Source organism: Misgurnus anguillicaudatus, chromosome 24, assembly GCF_027580225.2.
Source record: "Misgurnus anguillicaudatus chromosome 24, ASM2758022v2, whole genome shotgun sequence".
NCBI classification, from domain to species: Eukaryota; Metazoa; Chordata; class Actinopteri; order Cypriniformes; family Cobitidae; genus Misgurnus; species Misgurnus anguillicaudatus.
The window spans coordinates 26,886,713-26,907,608 of NC_073360.2; the positions used below are offsets into that span (position 1 = coordinate 26,886,713).

A 20,896-nucleotide genomic window follows, 5' to 3' on the forward strand; every position below is an offset into this window, starting at 1 on the left:
AAAAGATGACAGAATAACATGGAGGATATCGAATTTTGCGTAAAATTAAGAATTTACTTATTTATACTGTACTGGTGGTAACTAATAAAAAAATAGTTTTGTGGTCCAGTGTCACATATGTAAAGCACATATCTGATATATGAGCCAGCCGTGAAAAAACATTCTTCTTCATACTGTCCTTCTTTCTGCAGGTTAACCATCCACATGGATGATGAACTGCGTCTGATAGCCCAGAATTCTTTGCAGAGTCTACTGGTGGACTTTAAAGACTGGAGAGAAGAAGTTCTCATGGGTTACTGTAGTTTTTTACTCCGAGAGGTTCAGGACACACACCAGACCCTGCTGGACTCCTCACTTAAACTGCTGCTTCAGTTACTTACCCAGTGGAAACTGGCCCTTCATACTCCCTCCAAGAGTTTGGAAACATCTAACATCTGCTCTGCTGAAGTAAGAGCCATCAAGTTCTTCTTTAATGCTATCCATATTTATTTTATAGCTCAACACTGTACATTTACTGTATATCATTTCTGCTACAGACACATCTGAGACAATATCAATTCTTCAGTAAAGTATAGCTTAAAGGGATAGTTCGGCCAAAAATGATATTAAACCCATGATTTACTCACCCCGAAGCCGTCTGAGATGCATTTGTCCATCATTTTTCAGACAATGACATTTTCAGTCATTTTAGAAAGTGTCCTAGATTTTTCAGTTAATCAAATGTAAAGTTATGGGTCCACGTCCTTCAAGTCCAAAAAATGTGCATACATCCTTTACAAAATAAATCCAAATGGCTCCACGATGATAAACAAAGTCCTTCTGAGGGTAATCCGTGCAGTTTCGTTGTAGAAATATCCACATTTAAAACTTTATAAACCAAAATAACTCGCATCCGGTAATGCCGCCATCTCAGTCGCGTCCGCATTCAAGATGAGAGCGTACGCAGTTTACGGAGGTTTCTTAGCTGCTGCTCTGTGCCCCCGCCCTTCGAATTTGTCATACGTCACTAAGAAAAGTGCGTACACTACGTTGATACTCTCTCCTGAATACAGAGGAGTTGTGTTCTGGTTGATTGTTGGCTTTAAAATGGTTAAAGATGATTTTGAAACTTATTTTTGCCTTATTTAACCCCATTGATTGTGATAAATGAATTTGCATATTAAGAAAATATTTACCTTAATGGATTTGGGAGACGTTTTTATCCAAAGCGACTTACAGTGCATTCATTCCATATATTTCTTCAATCAGTATCTGTACCCTGGGATCAACCCCGTGACCTTTGCATTGCTAACATATTGAGCTACATGAACGCCCCCTCGTAACCCATTTGTCATAGGGTTATTTGTGTTTGTGCATTATAGTTGTTGCAGAATAGCTCAGGCTCCAGGCTGCCAGCAGAACGGACCTCACATTCTGCAGTGTTGCACGCTGTTGAGGGTCTGGCCGTAGTGCTGCTGTGCTCCTGCCAGCTCGCCACACGCAAACTAGCCGTGTCTGTTCTTCGCGAGGTCCGCCAAATCTTCATCACTCTCGGACAGGCTGAGGTAAGACCCACCTGGAGTCTGGCTTGCTTGGATATATAGGCCTCAACTTTCAATGAAGTCAATTCAGAGACACGAGTGTATATGTACGGTTTACTCAGTTTAGGGTTAAGTTTGTTTTTTCTTTACTGCACAGGACGATGAGAGGCCCATGATAGATGTATTGGACCAGTTGAGTCCAGTTGTGCTGGAGAGCTTTGCCCACGTGGCAGTGGCCGAATCAGTAAGTGCTTCTCTATTCAGCCTTTTGCTTGCTCTCGAAAACTCGTGCAACTCTACAAAGTATCTTCTGTTCTGCACATTTCCATGTACTGCCCTAAGATGCTAGCTAGGATACAGCCCAAGTATTTTACAGTAGCGTAAAATGCTTAATAGTAGAGATGCACTGATATAAATTGTGTCAATACCGATATTCGACTTGGAATAACATCTAAAGTTTCTAATAGATATTGATAGTGTCGTTTTTTGCTCCTTGTTTAAAATGATTATGTTTTGAATTCCTAGAAGTCATTGTCACCTAACTCAAAATAATCACACAGCATGAGTTCTGATGCATTTTTCACCCCTTTTGATTCCCAGAAATAACTAGCCGATATAAAACATCACAGTAACCTCAGCTTCATCAAATGGTTTAATTTCTGATAAAACAGGCTTCATTGGAGAAACTACTTGATTCTGTGTGTCCCACAGGCGTCTCTTCCCATCGGGCAGCATGCAGACCTGCAGTGGCTGGTGGAGTGGAACGGATCTCTGGTCGGCAGCCACTATGACGTGCGTAGCCCGTCCCGCGTGTGGATCTTGGCTCAGTCTCTGAAGGAGCCCTGGCCTCTGTGTCTCTTCAGCTTTCTAAGACAGGAGTACCTGCCCAAGCATTGCCCCACGGCTCTCAGCTACGCCTGGCCTTACGCCTTTACGCGCCTCCAGCTCCTCATGCCCCTGCTGGAGCCCAGGTACGGGATAAGTAACTATTAGATAAATTAACTCTTTAGTGTTGGGCGATATGCCCCATTTTGAAATCGTCCTATCGTCAGCCTGTTAGATCACCGATACACAATAGTATCGGGGGGAAGAGCAATAGTTTACTCATTTATTTATTTGTTCATTTTTTACTTATTTAAGAAAAGTCACTTGATTGGTGGACAAAGAAGAAGCAAGGGCAACACTGTCATGAGCGCAATTTTCTTAAAACTGATGCCATTAATCCATCCACATCATTAAGTCCAAGTGCTCTAAAATTTTGTGCGTGCCAGGGAGCGGGAACAACAGACTCGCTGGTTTTAACCCTTTGCATGCCTAACAACATCTCTATTCAGAGCTGCGCGTATTACAAGCTCATGTGCGAGAAGGAGTCCGAGTCATGCGCTTCACAAGTTCAGGTGCTAGAAGGAGCCCATGGCGCGCGCATTAAGTCCACGTGCGTGCGAGAATGAATCCGCACGTGTTACAAGCTTGCTCGCGCAAAGTTAAGCCCACAAACCCTCTTATGCGAGGAAAAGCAAGCAATGCGCATGTTAATGTGAAACTATGATGATGATGATAATAATAATAACTACCGCCAACTTTCATCATGAAAGCCCGCTATTATGTCTAATGATCATCGATGAATGATACTATCGTCTATCGGCACAACCCTAAAACATTTTTTATGATTTTCACAAAAGTTGAATGCCTTGCAGAAAATGTTCTTCTTTCAATATATAAACATACAATATATCAAATGAAAGAACAGACCCTCTGCTTAAAAAAAACTTTCATCCTATCTCCATTTATTCTCCTTTAATTATTACATCTCAAATATGGGTAGGTTTCTTCAAAATTATCCAAAAAGCTGAGATAATTGCATTTTTGTAAAGGACTTTTGTTAGAGATCAGATTCAGAACGATGATCGAAACATAAACAGAGTTTTACTGTTTTTGGATCAGTGGATGCTTCAGTGTTTTATAAGTTGGGTAAGAGACCCACCTAGTGGATAATAGCGGAAATATGGATTGCCGTAAAAACTATTCATTGACGGGAAGCGTTTTCTCTCAATTGAAAAGATAACTTGTCAATGGCGGGGAAAGAGTTAACAGTAGTTTTATACTGATGTATCAGTGAAATATCCCTCTGTGGATGGATCTTCCTTTTAGCTCTACTGTATTTATAGCTACTGACATTTTAATTCTGCTGTAAGTAGACACGGGTTTAAGGTTTACTTAGACTCCATGACTATTTTAGAGATCTGTTTCTCAAATGCCTTCCCCAATTGGCTATCACATTTTATTATATTACAGCATTTGTGGTTCTGCCTGTAATAGAAGACCAGCTTTGAGTTACAGAAGGGTTTCTTAAACTGGGGGCTGCAAGATGGTGCCAGGGGTGCCCCAGTTTGATGACATTTTATAAAACACATTAATTTATCATAAATTTTGTGTAATTAAACCTCAGAAAAATAAGGCTACTAACCAACAGCAATACGTTGTATAATAAATCTGTTTTGTTTAATTCAAATTGTACGTTTTAGAATGTTTATGTCATACATTTTCTTTGGGGGGACCGTACACGCGGGGAATGTTTGAGAACCACTAAGTTACAGTATTATTATTTTTCCATACATTCATACCAACAGATGATCAGCCAAACAGTTTTTTTTTATTTGTTATCACACATTAAGTTTGGTTGAATGTCTTGACCTTTTAGTAACCCAGCAAACGCCAAGAAGACAAGCTCGGCCGGATTAGCGGACAGCTATGTGTCTCTTTGGAGAAACTACTTGATTCTTTGTTTCGGGGTGGCCAAGCCCAGCATCATGAGCCCGGGTCACCTGCGGACATCCACACCCGAGATCGTCACACCCAGCGCTGACAGCAACAGTGGCTATGACAACAAGGTCTGTTGTATTATCTTGCTTTAATTTGTGTAGGATTAAATATTGATGGCTTTTATTCATCAGTTGATTGACAGAATCACAAATGGTATTGATTGTAAGCTTTTGTTTGCCCGCCTCTTTACTAGATTCTGGGGAGCCCATCTGTTGCTTGGCTTCTGAAGCAGCTGGTTCCTTTGATGCGATCCGAGAGCATTGAGATCACAGAGGCATTGGTTCTCGGGTTCGGACGCACAAATTCACTCATTTTTAGGTAATTCCACAATACCAAATTTTTTTGGGATAATTCACCCAAAAATGAAAATTCTGTCATCATTCACTCACTCTCATGTTGTCACAATCTGTATATATGTCTTTGTTCTGATGAACACAAAGGAAAATGTTTGTAACCAAACCGTTCATGGTCCACATTCACTTCCATTGTATTATTTTTTTCATGAAGTCTTATGATCGGTTTGGTTACAAACATTCCTCAAAATATCTTCCTTCATGTTCATCAAAAAAAAAAGAAATGTATTCAGGTTTGTAACCACAATGAGATTGATGAAATGATGACAGATTTTTTATTATTATTGGGTGAGCTATCCCTTAAATAGATTAACTTAAATAATACTTATGCAAACAATTGCCACTCATTTTGGCTTAATGATTATTGTATATTATACAGAACACATAACACCTGCCAGTCTACATACTTTGTATTACTTTCACAAGCATTGTCTGCACCTGAAGCCTTGTTAAATGTCAGTTCAGCAAGATTTTTGAAGATAAGAGGTCTAATGTTTACATTCTGGTCGTGCCACAGTTTGCTTGTCATGTCCTTGAATTCCTTAAGTTTGATAAGGCAAAACAAACATTATATGTTACTGATATTATACTGTATTTGTCAGGGAACACTGTCCCACTTTAAAATCTCTAGTTAGATGAAAAATAATTTCTTTAAGGTGGACTATTTTTGAAATTAATGTGAATGGACACCAATTTTCACTTTATATTACTGGAAAAAATCTAGATCGTTTTTTTAATCCCGAACATATAAATCCTCCACAAAGCATTGACTAAAAGTCATTGCATTAGTTTCCAGTTCCTGGAATAATAAAAGTATTTATAGGAATACGGTAGCAATTATTTCCCTATAAACTGTGGCAGCACTGTATTGATTCTTGTTCGTTGTTATTGACTTTAAATTTGATGTCTCATGCAGAGAGCTTATTGAGGAACTGCATCCGTTGATGAAAGAAGCTTTAGAAAGGAGACCAGAGGTCAGTTTGATCTTTTTTTTTGGATTGTTCATTCAAATTAGCTTCTATGTAGCTTGTCATGTTGTAAATGATGTGCTGAAATTACATTGATTTAATGCTTCTCATTAAAATAACTCTTTAACTTGTAAGACAAGTGTATGTTGTTCCTGCTGTAAATAAAGTTTTTATACAATACTTCCATGTTATGTTATGTTATCAGGGTTCCCACGGGTCTTTGAAATCCTTGAAAGTTTGTGAATCTGGTGGAAAATTCAAGGCCCTGGGAAGTTTTTGAAAGTGCTTGAATCTATTTTATGCAAGAAGTTTTCTGGAAAAAAATCCATATTATTCCGTGTAGTGTAGAATAATATTATAAAAATGTACGTGCTAAACTGTTCACTTTAAATGCTTATATCTTCTGAATGCGAATGTTGATTCATACCAAAATGTTTTTTTTTTTTTTTTCATAGTTTTGTTTGACAAATGAAAACGTCTCGGGTTACGTATGTAACTGTTGTTCCCTGAGAAGGGAACAAGACGCTGCGTCTTCCCTTGCCATACATCCCTGTAACGCCATCTTTGGCAATATTTTAGATAGCGATATACTTCCTGTCTTTGTCCTTAAGCCTCACAATTGATTGAATTTGATATACACATTCAGAAGCACTTACCCCTCGAGGGTGTCACCACAGTGACGCAGGGCGAGTTCCCTCAAAAGGGAACTGTAACAATGTATCTTAAATGGTAACACAATGTAACCTTGCTCTCACTTGAGTGTGTCCCCTCATTTAGTCCTTGAATTTGAGGGTATTGGACTTTTAAAATCCTTGGGAACGTTGCGTTGTGTTATGTTATATGTTATGTTATGTGTAATATTATTATTATTTAGACATAGTGATTGCACATTTACTTGTTTTATTCTTCAGAATAAAAAGCGTAGAGAAAGGCGAGATCTACTGAGGCTTCAGCTCCTCAGGATCTTTGAGCTGCTGGCGGACGCTGGTGTTATTAGTGATAGGTAAGAAGAATTTTATCTTGCATTATGTTCACGTGTCTATTGACTCTTATTATAAACTCTTAGACTCTCTCTCTCTCTTTCTCAGCACTAATGGGGCACTGGAACGTGATACCCTGGCCCTGGGCGCTCTCTTCCTTGAGTATGTAGACCTGACCCGGATGCTTCTGGAAGCTGAGAATGACAAAGACATGGAGATCCTCAAAGACATCCGAGCTCATTTCAGCGCTATGACGGCTAACCTTATACAGTGTGTACCAGGTAAAGAGTTTGACAAACTTGAAAGTTCACTCACCTTCATCTCGTTCTAAACCCATTTGCATTTTTTTCTGTGTGATGCAAAATAGATATTTTCTTTATATAAAAGAAATAATAATTATATAGTTTTTATAGTATATGGCCTTCTTTCTATGCATCGTGGGCTGTTCAGATTTATGCAAAATGTTGACTCACTTTTTCTCCTCATACAACTCTATAGAGACATTGAAGACATCAGCGTGTTTTAATCCATAAATAGTCATTGTATTATCCTCCCTGCATTGAATATTTATTTCCGACATTAGAAGTAATGACATCACACTGACGTTCATGAAGCTCTTTCTCGCTCTTGGATGCATTCATATTTTCTTTATTTGTAAAATGCAATTGATCGCTAGGTTACTTTAGACTCAGTGGAGATCCAGTTTATGGCAGATGATGATGAGTCATATAATAACAACCATCTTCAAAAACCATGTCCTTAAGGATCGTAGTTTGTGAGCAGGCCTGTTGTTATGCTATATAAAAGAGCAATTCCCCAACCAGGACGTTATTGTATGACTTATGTCTTCACAAAAATGACTAAAACAAGCAAGCATGTTCATTAGACGGGACGTCCATGTGTATTGTAGGGGCTGCATGTGTACGTTCATGTGTAGTGTAGGGGCGGCAGTGACCCATGTAGGTTGTTTACAAACTGGAAGGTTGGTGGTTCAAACCCAGGCTCCACCAGTGTCGAGGTGTCCTTGAGCAAGACATCTAACCCCAGCTGCTCCTGACAAGCTGGATGGTGCCTTGCATGGCTGACACCGCCGTTGGTGTATGAATGGGTGAATGTGAGGCAACTTGTAAAGTGCTTTGGTTGGCCATGGGTCTGTTGAAAGCGCTATTTAAATGCAGTAGAGATGTTAGGTTCTTGAACGAATCGTTCTTTTGAGCCGGTTCTCAGGAAGTAACCGGTCGAGCCGGTTCGCAAATCGAACTGAATCGGACTTTAGTTTCTGGCATAGGTTCCGGGTTGATGACGCAGGACGCACAGCCGAAATAGCACGTCGGACTCAAAAAGAACCGAATGAGCCGGTTCAACCCATAGGGTTGTAGAAGTTTGTCGATTATTGTGAGGCAAGGATGGCCGACGATTTTGACGAATTAGTTGCTGACACTGCGTGTGTATGACCGAGAATTTGAACGAGCCTGATGCGCGATGTTTCTTTTTTTATTAGTTTCTTGATATGCTTGTTTTATTAAAAAGCTTTAGTTTTAGTACGATGTATTGTGCATGCTTTAGTTGTTTAAGGAAAACCAATGAGTTTATTTATTCTTTATACTTAGAATATGTAGAACACATCCGCAATTGTGCATCAGTGTCTTTTAGGAATCTTATCCAAGTTGTATGCTAGTCAAAACTGGTCAGTTGTATCTGGCATTTACGATCCGCGATTTAAACTGTTACTAGAACATTACTAACTTGTGAATGAAAGGCAATAAATCAGCTATACCTTCACAAAAACAACTTTTTATTTGAATGTTTCTTTTAATATGTTGACACAAACGACTTTATTTGAATATTTCATTGAAACAAGTAGTTAGAAAATAAATGCGTAGTTATGTCATTTCTTGATGACGTCAGGAACCGGTGAATCGGCTTTTTGAACCGGTTCAATGAGCCGAACTGTCCGAAAAGAGCCGGTTCGTGGAAATGAATCGGACTTTGCATCACTAAAATGCAGTCCATTTACCATTTTAGTGTATTTTTTCCTGTTTTTTATCCTAATCTTCATTGTTTTTTCACATCTAATCTGCATTTTTTCATAGTGCATCATCGGCGTTTCCTCTTCCCTCAACAAAGTCTCCGACACCACCTCTTCATCCTCTTCAGCCAATGGGCCGGCCCCTTCAGTATTATGTTCACGCCCCTGGATCGCTATAGCGACCGGAACCATCAGATTACTCGATACCAGTACTGCGCCCTTAAGGTAAAGTAGTGCATAATACATTTCTACCATTTTAAGGCCATTCCAGTACTTACTTTAAAATTTCAACAAACTTTATGTTCTGGTCATCTTTGTTTGCGAAAATTGCACTACGAACCATATAAATGCTTTGCTGTAGTAACATTAACCCCCGTATCTAATTTTAAACACTGCTGCTGTTTTCCATTTGGACCCCAGACTAATACTCTGCTAATTTTATCTCCAGTTGTCTTTTTATAGCCCATGGTGCTCAACAAACCATGTAGTCATTTAAAGAGCAAGACCTCATTGTCGACAGACATACCAAAAAGACAATAGCAAGTTGGTATGTGATGAATGAGTCTCTCTCTGATGACAAAGCAAATGTGCTTTGTTTTGTCTAAGGGAGACCCGTGCTGTAATGCCAACATGAAGATTGATGATCAGTAAACATACAGTAGAGTACAGTACAGTACGTGTTGTTTTGAGATGCTGGAAAGGGGACACCCACCTCTAAACCCATTCACTTTATTGTGTGTGTGTACGTGTAGCTTCCTGTATCACCCCTTCCTGATAATAAAAAGGCGGGTGCTGTAAGATGATCATATACAATGTTGTAGCATTTATAAAGGCGTGTACATTTAGGACCTTGGCGTCATTACAACACACAGACATCCAGAGCATGACATGAGCCTTGTGAGCCTCTTCCTTGTTTCTTTGAAGTTTGTTTCGTGTAGACACGATAGGACCTGATTTCCTCAAAACAGGAAATTCCAAGTTAAAAGAAAGCTTTGCATGAAAGCCTGTTGTTATTTCTTTCTTTTCGCAGGCCATGTCGACTGTCCTTTGTTGTGGCCCCGTGTTCGACAACGTGGGTCTGTCTCCTGATGGTTACCTCTATAAGTGGTTGGATAACATCCTCGCCTGCAAAGATCTGCGGGTACGTGGCCTGGCACTCAGCACAGTTATGAATTGACGTGACGCACATACATCCTCAGTCGTTGCTTTGGTTTTCATTGCGCTAAATCGACACAGCTGTCTTTAAAATGATTAACAGTATGTCTTTAGACACACTCAGGGATTTTTGTGTGTTTTCATAAGATTAGACGCTTTTCTGTATTTTTTTCTACAGCTTGTAAATGAGTGAAAAAGTGTTTTATTTGCATTGTCCTGCTGTTAAAGTAAAAGAACTTGCATTGTGCCCTGCAATATTATTTATATTTAACAAGGGAATATATTAAAGTAAACACTCGCATTAAAGGAATAGTTCACCCCAAAATGAAAATAGGGCCCCTTGAAGGAGTTTTTTCAATATTTTACTATGTTCTTAGCTCAACTTAGATGAATTAATACATACCTATCTTTTTTCAATGCGTGCACTTAATCTTTGCACAACGCGCCGTGAAAATGTTAGCATTTTGCCTAGCCCCATTCATTCCTTAGGATCTAAACAGGGATGAATTTAGAAGCCACTTCCATGTTTTCCCTATTAAAAAACTGTTACATACATTAAATTATTTAAAAACCCATTAATAAGTAGATATGTTTCATCTAAACTGATTTTGTGTGTTAACTGTAGGTGCATCAGCTGGGCTGTGAAGTGGTGGTTTTGTTGCTGGAACTGAACCCAGATCAGTTGAATCTCTTTAACTGGGCTGTGGACCGATGCTATACTGGCACATGCCAGCTGGCTTCTGGTTGCTTCAAAGCCATTGCCAGTGTCTGTGGAAACAGGTACTTGAGGGTCTGAAAACCCGTGTCGAATGTTGACTTTTTCAATTTAATGCTTGTGTAAACATTGGCAGAACATATCTACAGTATTTCAGAGGTAGACAATTGTGTCATTTCTGTTAGATGTAACTTTCAACATTAATTGTGGGTTGTAAAGGTCGATGTTTGATAATATTACCTTTAGTACATTGTTGTAATAGCTAATTAAACAGCAAACTCTTTAAACAGTATCTAATTCAGCTCTAAGGGGACATTTCACAAGACTTTATTAAGATGTCAAATAAATCTTTGGTGTCCCCAGAGTACATATGTGAAGTTTTTGCATAAAATACCATATAGATAATTTATTATAGCATATTAAAATTATCCCTTTGTACAGTAGGTGTGAGCAAAAATGTGCCATTTTGGGTGTTTCTTTTTAAATGCAAATGAGTTGATCTCTGCACTAATGGCAGTGCCGTGGTTGTATAGTGAAGATTAAGGCACAGTATTATCCCCTTCTGACATCACAAGGGGAGCCAAATGTCAATGACCCAATTTTCACATGCTTGCAGAGAATGGTTTACCAAAACTAAGTTACTGGGTTGATCTTTTTCACATTTTCTAGAAGCACTGGGGACCCAATTTTTGGCACTTAAACATAGAAAAATTCAGATTTTCATGATATGTCCCCTTTATATACCCAGATTTCTTATAAAGCTTTAATATGTACAACTTTGGTGCCTTCACAGTTTTCTTCAAATGATTATGTGTTTACATTATACATATGGAGTCTTGGCACTATTGTACAGTATATACCGTACTGTATTTTATTACTTGTGCCCAAATATTTAGAAAACTACATCAGGTAACATTTAGTGTAGTGAGTTGATCTTTCTTCTTCTTCACAGAAACTACTCTAGTGATGTTGTGACTTTGCTGAACCTCGTTCTCTTCAAAGCATCCGACACCAACAGGGAGATCTATGAGATCGCAATGCAGTTAATGCAGGTAACAGAGGACATTCTGTGCCAAATAGTGTTGAAAAAATGTGCTAGAGTAGATGATGTGTTTGTGTTGTAATTTGTTTGTGTGTGTATAAATAGATCCTGGGAGCCAAGCTGTCTGTTTATTCTAAGAAGATTGCGGAGCAGAAAAGTGGCTGTATCTTGTATGGTACACACGGACCTCTACCTGCGCTCTACAGTCTTTCTGTAACCCAGCTTTCCAAGCACCTTGCCAGGATGTATCCTGAACTCACCCTGCCCCTCTTTTCAGGTATTACAGGTGGAGGGATTAAGACAGATATTGCTTCTGTCTTGTTTCTCTTTGGACTATAGATTTGTGTATTCATATTGTATATCAGAAACTAGCATTTTCTTTTTTTAAAGCATAATTTGAAGGTGTCTTTCAGATTAAATGCAGTTTAGGGTTTAATCTTTAATCTTAAAGGAAAACACCACAGTTTTTTTATATTTTACTATCTTCTTACCTCAACTTAAGCGAATTAATACATACCTATCTTTATTCAATGCGTGCACTTTTAATCTTTGCACAGCTCTTCGTGAATGTGTTAGCATTTAGCCTAGCCCCATTCATTCCTATGGCTCCAAACAGGGATGAATTTAGAAGCCCCCAAACACTTCCATGTTTTTCCTATTTAAAGGTGCAGTGTGTAAATTTTAGCAGCATCTAGGGGTGAGGTGGTGAATGCAACCAACGGCTCAGTCCACTGCTTACCCCTCGCTTTTGAAACACATAGAGAAGCTACTGTAGCCAACACCAGACAAACATGTCATGGAAACAACTTTGTAAAAAAAGTTTGTCCGTTAAGGGCTTCTGTAGAAACATGCCGGCCCAAAATGGTGACTTCCATGTAAGGGACCCCCAGTCTATGTAGATAAAAACGTCTCATTCTAAGGTAATAAACACATAACGGTTCATTATGAAAGGTCTTTATAAACCCCTGATAATATAGTTTTGTATAATATTTTGCATTTCTGTCAAGAGATCCTTCTTAAAATTACACACTGCACATTTAAAGACGAGTAAGTATGGTGGCACAAAATAAAACTTTGATTTGGAGCCATAGGAATGAATGGGGCTAGGCTAATTATGTATGTATTAATTCATCTAAGTTGAGGTAAGAACATGAAAAATGCATGTACTGTAGCAAACTCCGCCCACAGAAGGTAACATCAATAACACATATCCAACTATTAGTTTACTCTACCTAGAAAAATAGTGCCAACTCCAGGAGAGGATTTTGGACAAAACCGCGTAAATATTAAATGCCAAAGCATTTACGGTAACAAAGATATGAGTTTAACATTCAAACATGTACAGTAGTGACCAAAAATTGACATATTTTCTCTTTATTTAAATATTTTATTAAGATGCATAAAACATTTTGTATGCATGTTGCATTGGTGTGTTTGGAGTGTAAACTGAGCTCAGCTTTAAGAATTTAAGGAGACTTGGCAATAAATTACATGCAATACATGTGCAAAGTTTATAAAGACATAGCCCAGGGACACTAACTTCAAAATATCCCAACAAAAGAGGATCAACAAATATAAATAACAGATAAAATTGTAGTCCATGTATTCTTGATTATCTGTGATCTTTTGTCTTGTTATGCAATTTTTGTATTTGATTCCTTAATATTTCCCTGATTCCCTAATAAGCCGTGGTTTGCTTTTTTGACAGATTTTTTTGTTTAATAAATACCTTAAAATTTTTGTACCATACACCTCATATTTTGCTGGTTAGGGGCCATTAAAAGCAAATACTGTACAAAATCCCCCCTTCGAGTCCGGATATCACTTTTGGGCACCACCGTAAATAAACGCTATACTATATTATATTAATAATTACAATGACTTCACATCTCCATGTCTCTCCAGAGGTCAGTCAGAGGTTCCCCACCACTCACCCGAACGGACGTCAGGTCATGTTAACATACCTGCTCCCGTGGCTCAGTAATATCGAGCTGGTGGATGGCGGCCTGCTGCCCTACATCTCATCTCCTAACAGCTCTGTGGACAACAGAAAGAGCTACACGTCCAACACATCAACACCTTACCTGCTCAGAGGCATGGGCTGGGGGTCACTGCAGGCTTCCTCGCTGGTCCTAAACAACCTCATGTTCATGACAGCAAAGGTACACAGGTGCATCATGCAAAATCTGTACTTTAACACTAAAGAGAGCCTATAGAGATATAAATCTAGCGTATTGTGTCTGTGCCAGTATGGAGATGATGTCCCGGGTGCCGAAATGGAGAATGCATGGAACGCTTTGGTCAGCAATGATCGGTGGAGTAATAACCTGAGGACTGTCCTGCAGTTCCTCATCAGCTTATGTGGGGTCAGCAGCGACACCCCACTCTTGCCCCACGTGAGTTATACTGTACAGATTGCATTAAATGAATATTTTTGCAATGTGTGTATATTATGATTGACCTTTAGTTGCTACAGTACTGTAACTGTTTCAGCTTTTTGATTTTATAGATCAGTTTTAAAATGGGTCAATCTAAAGTGTATTAAAAGCTATACATTTCATTCGTATGTGTGTTTCCTTGGATCAAACCCATGACCTTTGGGCTGCAGGAACGCAATTGTACTTTGAGTATCTACAGTAGCAGTCGATTGATGGTTCATTTCCTGTTCAGGTTAAGAAGGTGGTGATCTACCTGTCTCGAAACAACACCATTCAAACCATGGAGGAGCTTCTTTATGAACTCCAGCAGACAGACGCAGTCAACCCTGTGGTGGTGCATTGTGACAATCCCCCTTTTTATCGCTTCTCAGCCACGAGCAAGATAAACGTCACAAGCTCCGGTACAAAAGATGAACAATAACAATATCAAACCCTCACCTTAAAGGGGGCATATCATGAAAATCAGACTTTTTCCATGCTTAAGTGCTATAATTGGGTACCCAGTGCTTCTATAAACCTATTAAATGTGAAAAAGATTAACCCAGCAACTTAGTTTTGGTAAACCATTTTCTGCAAGCATGTGAAAATATAGGTAATTGAAATTTGGCTCATCTTGTGATGTCAGAAGGGGATAATACCACCTCTTAATCTGCACTATCCAACCACGGCACTGCCATTTAGTGCAGAGATCAACTCATTTGCATTTTAAAGGACACACACAAAAACAGCACATTTTTGCTCACACCTACAAAGTGGCAATTTTAACATGCTATAATAAATTATCTGTATGGTATTTTAAGCTAGAACTAACATACGTACTCTGGGGACACCAAAGATTTATTTGACATCTAAAAAGTCTTGTGAAATGTCTCCTTTAATGAGAAACATAAATTAAACATATGGGGGGGGGGTTCCCCGGACAGGTTTTATCCTAGTCCCAGACTAAAATGCATGCTTGAGCTGCCTTAATTTAAAAAAATTGGTGCATTGACATATCTTAACATACATCAGTGTCATTGTTTTGCCTCAAGATGCACACCAGTATTGTTTTTTGTAAGCTATGTTCATAAAAATTACTTAAATTGTACAAATATAACTACGGCCTAGTATTGGATTAACCTAAACCCTTCCTGGGAAACTGCCCCATAATGCATGTATAACGAATAATGAATAGTAAAAAGCGCAATATGTGCATGTTGCATAATGGGAGCTATTACACAATTTGTTAAAAATGTCTTTAAAGGTCCAACTTCCATTAGCAAAGTACTGGTACCTGGCCAGGAAAACATTCCCGACACAGACGATTCTACCGTCACAAAGGATTGTGATGACAGGTATATCCCACAAAACCACACAATTTACATTTATGACGTGTTGATGATACAGTACAGACTCTATGAATGGTTTTACTTCTTTAATACTGTTTTATGACCTACATTACATTTGACTTGCTTTAATACATCATTTAGCAGACATCTTCATCCAAAGAGATTTTTTCTACATTGCTCCCAACCCTCTGTCAAACACACAATGATAATTGTTTATAGATCACAACTTCAACCTTTCTTCAACCACAAGCCTGCATCACAACATGCTGCTATGTTTGTTTATCTGTTCACATGTTTAAACATGACTCAGTCAATATTAACAAACTCATATCTTTTTGTTGAAGGTTGAACAATGCTCTACGAGCTCACAACCGGCTGGAGTCACGGTACAGCAGCAGTTCAGGAGGTTCCTACGATGAGGAAAAGAGTGAGTGCCGTTTCTAACCCATTGGCGTCCCTCAGGCTCGTCGCAGGAACATTTTAGGAATGATTCTTATGTATTGCATGCATTATAGGAGCCTTTGAAAAGTCGATATGAAATGATGAAAATTTAAAAATGCGGTGCCCTGTCTTTGGTTGTCATCCAAGCATCTTGACCGAATTAGAAACGCTTAAGCAGTCTTGTATCTTCTACAAGCTTGAGATTTTTTCGATAGTCTGGGTAACTGGCTTAAAGCGACACTCCAGCCAAGTATCCAAATTACTCCATGATTTACTCACCCTCAAGCCTTCCAAGATCCATATGTCTATCATCCTTTAGATGAACAGAAATGGTAGAAACTTAATGGTAGAAAGCAGGGATCAGGTAAAAACATCCAAAAGCCCAAAAAAGTGCATCCATCCTTCACAAAAGTAATTCACATGACTCCAAGGTATCCTGCAGTCAATCAATGCTATTCAGTAAGAAAAAAAACACATTTTAAACCTTATAAACTATAACAACCAGTCTCCTGCAATGACGCCATCGATTTACGAGAGTCACTGCACAACGTATCCATGGCAACCAAGGCTCACTACGCTAAAACTCTCCCGTGAACCGTGTGAGTCTAAGGCTACGTTTAGACGGAAACGATCTGAAAAGAAAACACAAAAGTGGCGTTGTGTTATCACTATTTATTCCACATTTATACAAGTGTTTTGAAGGGGAAATCTGTGTGCATATGGTGACGCAAAAGTGTGTGATATTCAATGTAGTATGCACTCCAGTCGGCTAGGTGGCAATGTGAACACAATTTGATGGAGGTAATTAATGCACTCTAGCTGTGAATATTTCGTACAACTGCTGGAAAGATACTGTATATTTATCAGAGCTGCTATGGCAACTTGAAGGTTCGACGTATGGAAATAATTCTACGTTTGTTGTTATTTTCCTGAACTGGGGCATGTCTGTGACGTAAACACGTACGCGACGAGAGCCTTTACACGGGGACGCGACGGTAGATCCTAGATCGTTTTTAAGATTTCCACTCTGGAAGGTGGTTTCACTTTTTTGCGTTTTTAAGCCCAAAAACGCTGTCGCCGTGTAAACGAAAGGCACATCCGATAAAATATTTTAAGTTTTCACCCTCAAGCGTTCTCGTGTAAACAGGCCCTAAGATAGCATCGTTACCAGAAGCTAGTTATTACAGTTTATAAAGTTTTAAATATGGATATTTTTCTTACAAAATCGCATCAATTACCCACAGAAGACCTTTATTAACCCCCTTGGAGCCGTGTGGATTACTTCTGTAAAGGATGAATGCACTTTTTGGGGGTTTAGAGGCAGTCAAGTTTTTCCCTGTTCCCCGTTTTCTACTATTATAAAGCTTGGAAAAGCAAAGACATTTACTAAAATAACTCCAAATGTGTTCTTCTACTGATGGATGTATGTATCTCGGATTGCTTGAGGGTGAGTACATCATGGGATAGCTTTGATATTTGGCTGGGCTATCCCTTTAAGCCTGTTTCTATTAAACGGCCACATTGATATGCATGATTGCATAAGGTGTGACAGTCTGCGATTTTGTCTTCATACCACTCATTTTTACGAAATGTCTCACGGACATCAAAGCGCTGTTTAGGAATGTTCAGCTGTTTTGACCCTCTTTGCTTTGCGTGCAGATGAGCCCATCCCTCCGTATGCCATGTGGCTCATGAGCGTTCTGGAAACCAATCAGCCGCTTCCTCTTCCCATGCCGGTCAGTGGAGGCTGCTGGGCTCCGCTGGTCGACTATCTACCCGAAACAGTCACCCCGCGAGGACCCCTGCACAGGTTTGCATGAGAATTAATAACTGTTTTTAGACATTGAAGATGACATACAAAATGACATACAGTTTTAGGCCAATATAAGGCTAAAAGCATCACATCAGTGGTCATTTGAAAGAGGAAATATGGTATTATAATAAACCCAAACATATTGCTTGCTTTTAAAGCACCGCAGCTCGACTGTTATAAATAATCTCTCATCGTACGACACAACCCTACTGACTGAGTCCCTCATCTGATGTAATCCTGAGATTTTAAAGCATGTCACTCAGCGGTTATCAGACAGATGGAAAATAGCTGTTCAAAAGCTGCAACGCCATTGGCCCGATAATTATGATAACGTGTACGTTACAGCATTGCTAAAGTATTTTTACATTGTACTCGGAATGCTTTGTTCGAAACTATGAAAACAATCCACATACGTAGTCTCCATAATGACAAAAGAAACATGCTGTGTTTAGGTGTGTTTTTGCTGTACAAAATGTCTTGAATATGTTTTGTTCTGGTTGAAAGGTCATTGCTGGTATGTGTTTTGTCCATTTTTCTGGTGCAGGTGTAATATAGCGGTGATCTTCATGACAGAGCTAATGGTGGATCATAGCGTAAAGGAGGACTGGGTTCTTCACCTCCCTTTGCTCCTCCATGCCTGTTTTCTGGGTTCGTAGATCATATGTTCTCATCATATGGGGTTTCATATGGCGATTATTAAATTTAATTTACAATTTTGCATTGTTGGAAAGCAGCTTTACAGAAGAAAAGCTGATGTCACTTAGGCTGGATTTACTCTGCCTGAATCCAATTTTTTTTGACGACCCGCTTACATCATCTTATGAAGGCGACTCGTATCTGATGTTTGCGTTTACACTAAACACTTGGCAAAATAATTAATGGTAGACGTACTGAACCAGAACCTCTTAAACCAAATAGGAAGTAAAATGTTGCGATATAAAATTATTATACAAGCTTTATTTCTGTAACATAAGACATAAAACTTCAACATTACTCCACTAAGCGGAGCCGTCGTCCTACATTGCGCTGCTAAGGAGAGTCATGTGATCGTGGGTGGTGCTGAGTTGATGTCACTTTAAAAAGGCAGTGTAAATACGGCCTTAAAATCATTTATAAAGTTCTGCATGCATTTGCTGTATCTTCAATCTAATCTTCTTCCATCTAAACTATGGCGTGACTGCGAGCATCTTGTGACCATGCTATGTACAGTAACTATGTGGCTTGCTATGAGAAGAACGCTAAAGCGTGTATCAGTCGTTTCTGCCTGAACTTTAGGATGAGCGATCGTATCTTTCATCAGAAATATGTGGAGTATTCGTATCCCTGCGGATGTAACATTCCTCGTCCCAAACCATAACAACAAGCACAGGCGATGGCAGCTGCACAAAAACGATTTTGGGAGTAGATCCCATTTAATAAAATATCCTTACAAACCCATGTCTCACACACAGATACACAAAGGTTTAACATTTATAATAGGCTACAGTATAAGCATCTAAATGTGACTGTTTTAGGTATGGACCACTGCCGTCCGGAGGTGTTTGAACACTGTAAGAGACTTCTCTTGCACCTTCTCATCACGCTGTCCTGCAACAACAACTTCAGCATCATAGCCTCCGTTCTGTTGAACACCAGAGATGCCAACAGCAACAAGAGCCTGACCTTTAAACCCTGCTACCAGCCTGAGTTCCTCTACACGGGTACTGCTTTTCTCTTGCTGTTGCTCTTGGGTTTAAAATAATTAGTCATTTAAACAGTATAAAATGTTTGAAAAGCATGAAGTGTTTTATATGTACAGGTAGTTTGTATGGTGTGTCTAAGATCAATGGATCTGGTGCAATGGATCGGGCATTTTAGGACTGCACTCCTAAATGCTTTTCCAGAATTATCCTTGGATTTCGTCATTATAAATGCTTACTGTGGAGTTTCAAACATTTGAACCACAAATTTAATTTGGCAAAAGTTAGACTTGCAGGGTGGTATTGACTATGCTTGATGTAGACAATAGTGCTCCTCTGGCACTCTTCATGTTGAAATTATGTTTTAAAGGGATAGTTCACCCAAAAATGAAAATTCTATCATCTACTCCCCCACTCATGTTTTTCTAAACCCATATGAGTTTCTTTATTAAAAAAAAAATATTTTTGGGTGAACTATCTCTTTAAATAGGAGATTTTTCACTTTAACACGCCCATCTAGTATGAACACTTACTCTTTGGGTTTGGTATTTGACACATTGCTTTAGTAAGTGCAGTCATGTTGAAATCCTTTGGAGGGGTGGAGAGTGAGAATTCTTATCTTCACAGGAGAAACTTGTGGTAGGGCAGCCAAAAAACAATTATATTTACACAGAGCATCTAGAACATTCCTTCGCACTACTGTTATCATAATGCTTAAAAGGGACCATCTATTGGGCACTGGGGAGTCAGGTTTGCATGAAAGGGTGGTCTCTCTATTGTCATGCAACTCAAAATGATGCTGATAAGATATCATTCATCTGCACATCATAACACTGTATTATTTTCTAACGTTCTTGTTTTGAGTCTTGGATTGTCATCAGCTCATATTGGTCTTCTGTTTTTTTTACCCGAGTAGTTCATAAGAAACATCATGTTGGGAGTGATAATGTATGTTATTGTTGTAAATATTAAAACATTACTTGTTTGTCGGAGCCGATGGTGTAGTTGGCAGTGCGCCGACATACACCTAAAGGATTATTAGGAACACCATACTAATACTGTGTTTAACCCCCTTTCGTCTTCAGAACTGCCTTAACTCTGTGTGGCATTGATTCAACAAGGTGCTGAAAGCATTCTTTAGAAATGTAGGCCCATATTGATAGGATAGCATCTTGCAGTTGATGGAGATTTGTGGGATGCACATCCAGGGCATGAACCTCCCATTTCACCACATCCCGAAGATGCTCTATTGGGTTGAGATCTGGTGGCTGTGGGGGCCATTTTAGTACAGTTAACTCATTGTCATGTACAAGAAACCAATTTGAAATTATTCGATCTTTGTGACATAGTGCATAATCCTGCTGGAAGTAGCCATCAGAGGTGGTCATTAAAGGATGGAGATGGTCAGAAACAATGCTCAGGTAGGCCGTGGCATTTAAACAATGCCCAATTGGCACTAAGGGGCCTAAAATGTTCCAAGAAAACATCTCCCACACCATTACACCACCAGCCTGCACTGTGGTAACAAGGCATGATGGATCCATGTTTTCATTCTGTTTACGCCAAATTCTGACTCTACCATCTGAATGTCTCAACAGAAATCGAGACTCAT

The 20,896-nt window shown here is 39.1% G+C and overlaps 1 protein-coding gene across 7 annotated transcripts in view; it reads left to right on the forward strand.

The window, feature by feature from the left end:
• The window catches only part of frya (furry homolog a (Drosophila)), an 86,628-nt gene that overhangs the window by 41,077 nt on the left and 24,655 nt on the right, over positions 1–20,896 (forward strand). For all 7 annotated transcript variants that reach the window (XM_073863082.1, XM_073863083.1, XM_073863078.1 and 4 more), the window contains exons 18-39: positions 192–447; positions 1,362–1,544; positions 1,678–1,764; positions 2,232–2,491; positions 4,222–4,411; positions 4,537–4,661; positions 5,613–5,670; positions 6,576–6,667; positions 6,753–6,925; positions 8,738–8,898; positions 9,704–9,814; positions 10,454–10,608; positions 11,496–11,595; positions 11,691–11,862; positions 13,491–13,747; positions 13,835–13,981; positions 14,256–14,424; positions 15,267–15,357; positions 15,696–15,778; positions 17,452–17,602; positions 18,150–18,253; positions 19,120–19,305. In XM_073863082.1, the coding sequence (XP_073719183.1) occupies positions 192–447; positions 1,362–1,544; positions 1,678–1,764; positions 2,232–2,491; positions 4,222–4,411; positions 4,537–4,661; positions 5,613–5,670; positions 6,576–6,667; positions 6,753–6,925; positions 8,738–8,898; positions 9,704–9,814; positions 10,454–10,608; positions 11,496–11,595; positions 11,691–11,862; positions 13,491–13,747; positions 13,835–13,981; positions 14,256–14,424; positions 15,267–15,357; positions 15,696–15,778; positions 17,452–17,602; positions 18,150–18,253; positions 19,120–19,305 (3,311 nt within the window). The remainder of the gene's footprint in view (positions 1–191; positions 448–1,361; positions 1,545–1,677; positions 1,765–2,231; positions 2,492–4,221; positions 4,412–4,536; positions 4,662–5,612; positions 5,671–6,575; positions 6,668–6,752; positions 6,926–8,737; positions 8,899–9,703; positions 9,815–10,453; positions 10,609–11,495; positions 11,596–11,690; positions 11,863–13,490; positions 13,748–13,834; positions 13,982–14,255; positions 14,425–15,266; positions 15,358–15,695; positions 15,779–17,451; positions 17,603–18,149; positions 18,254–19,119; positions 19,306–20,896) is intronic.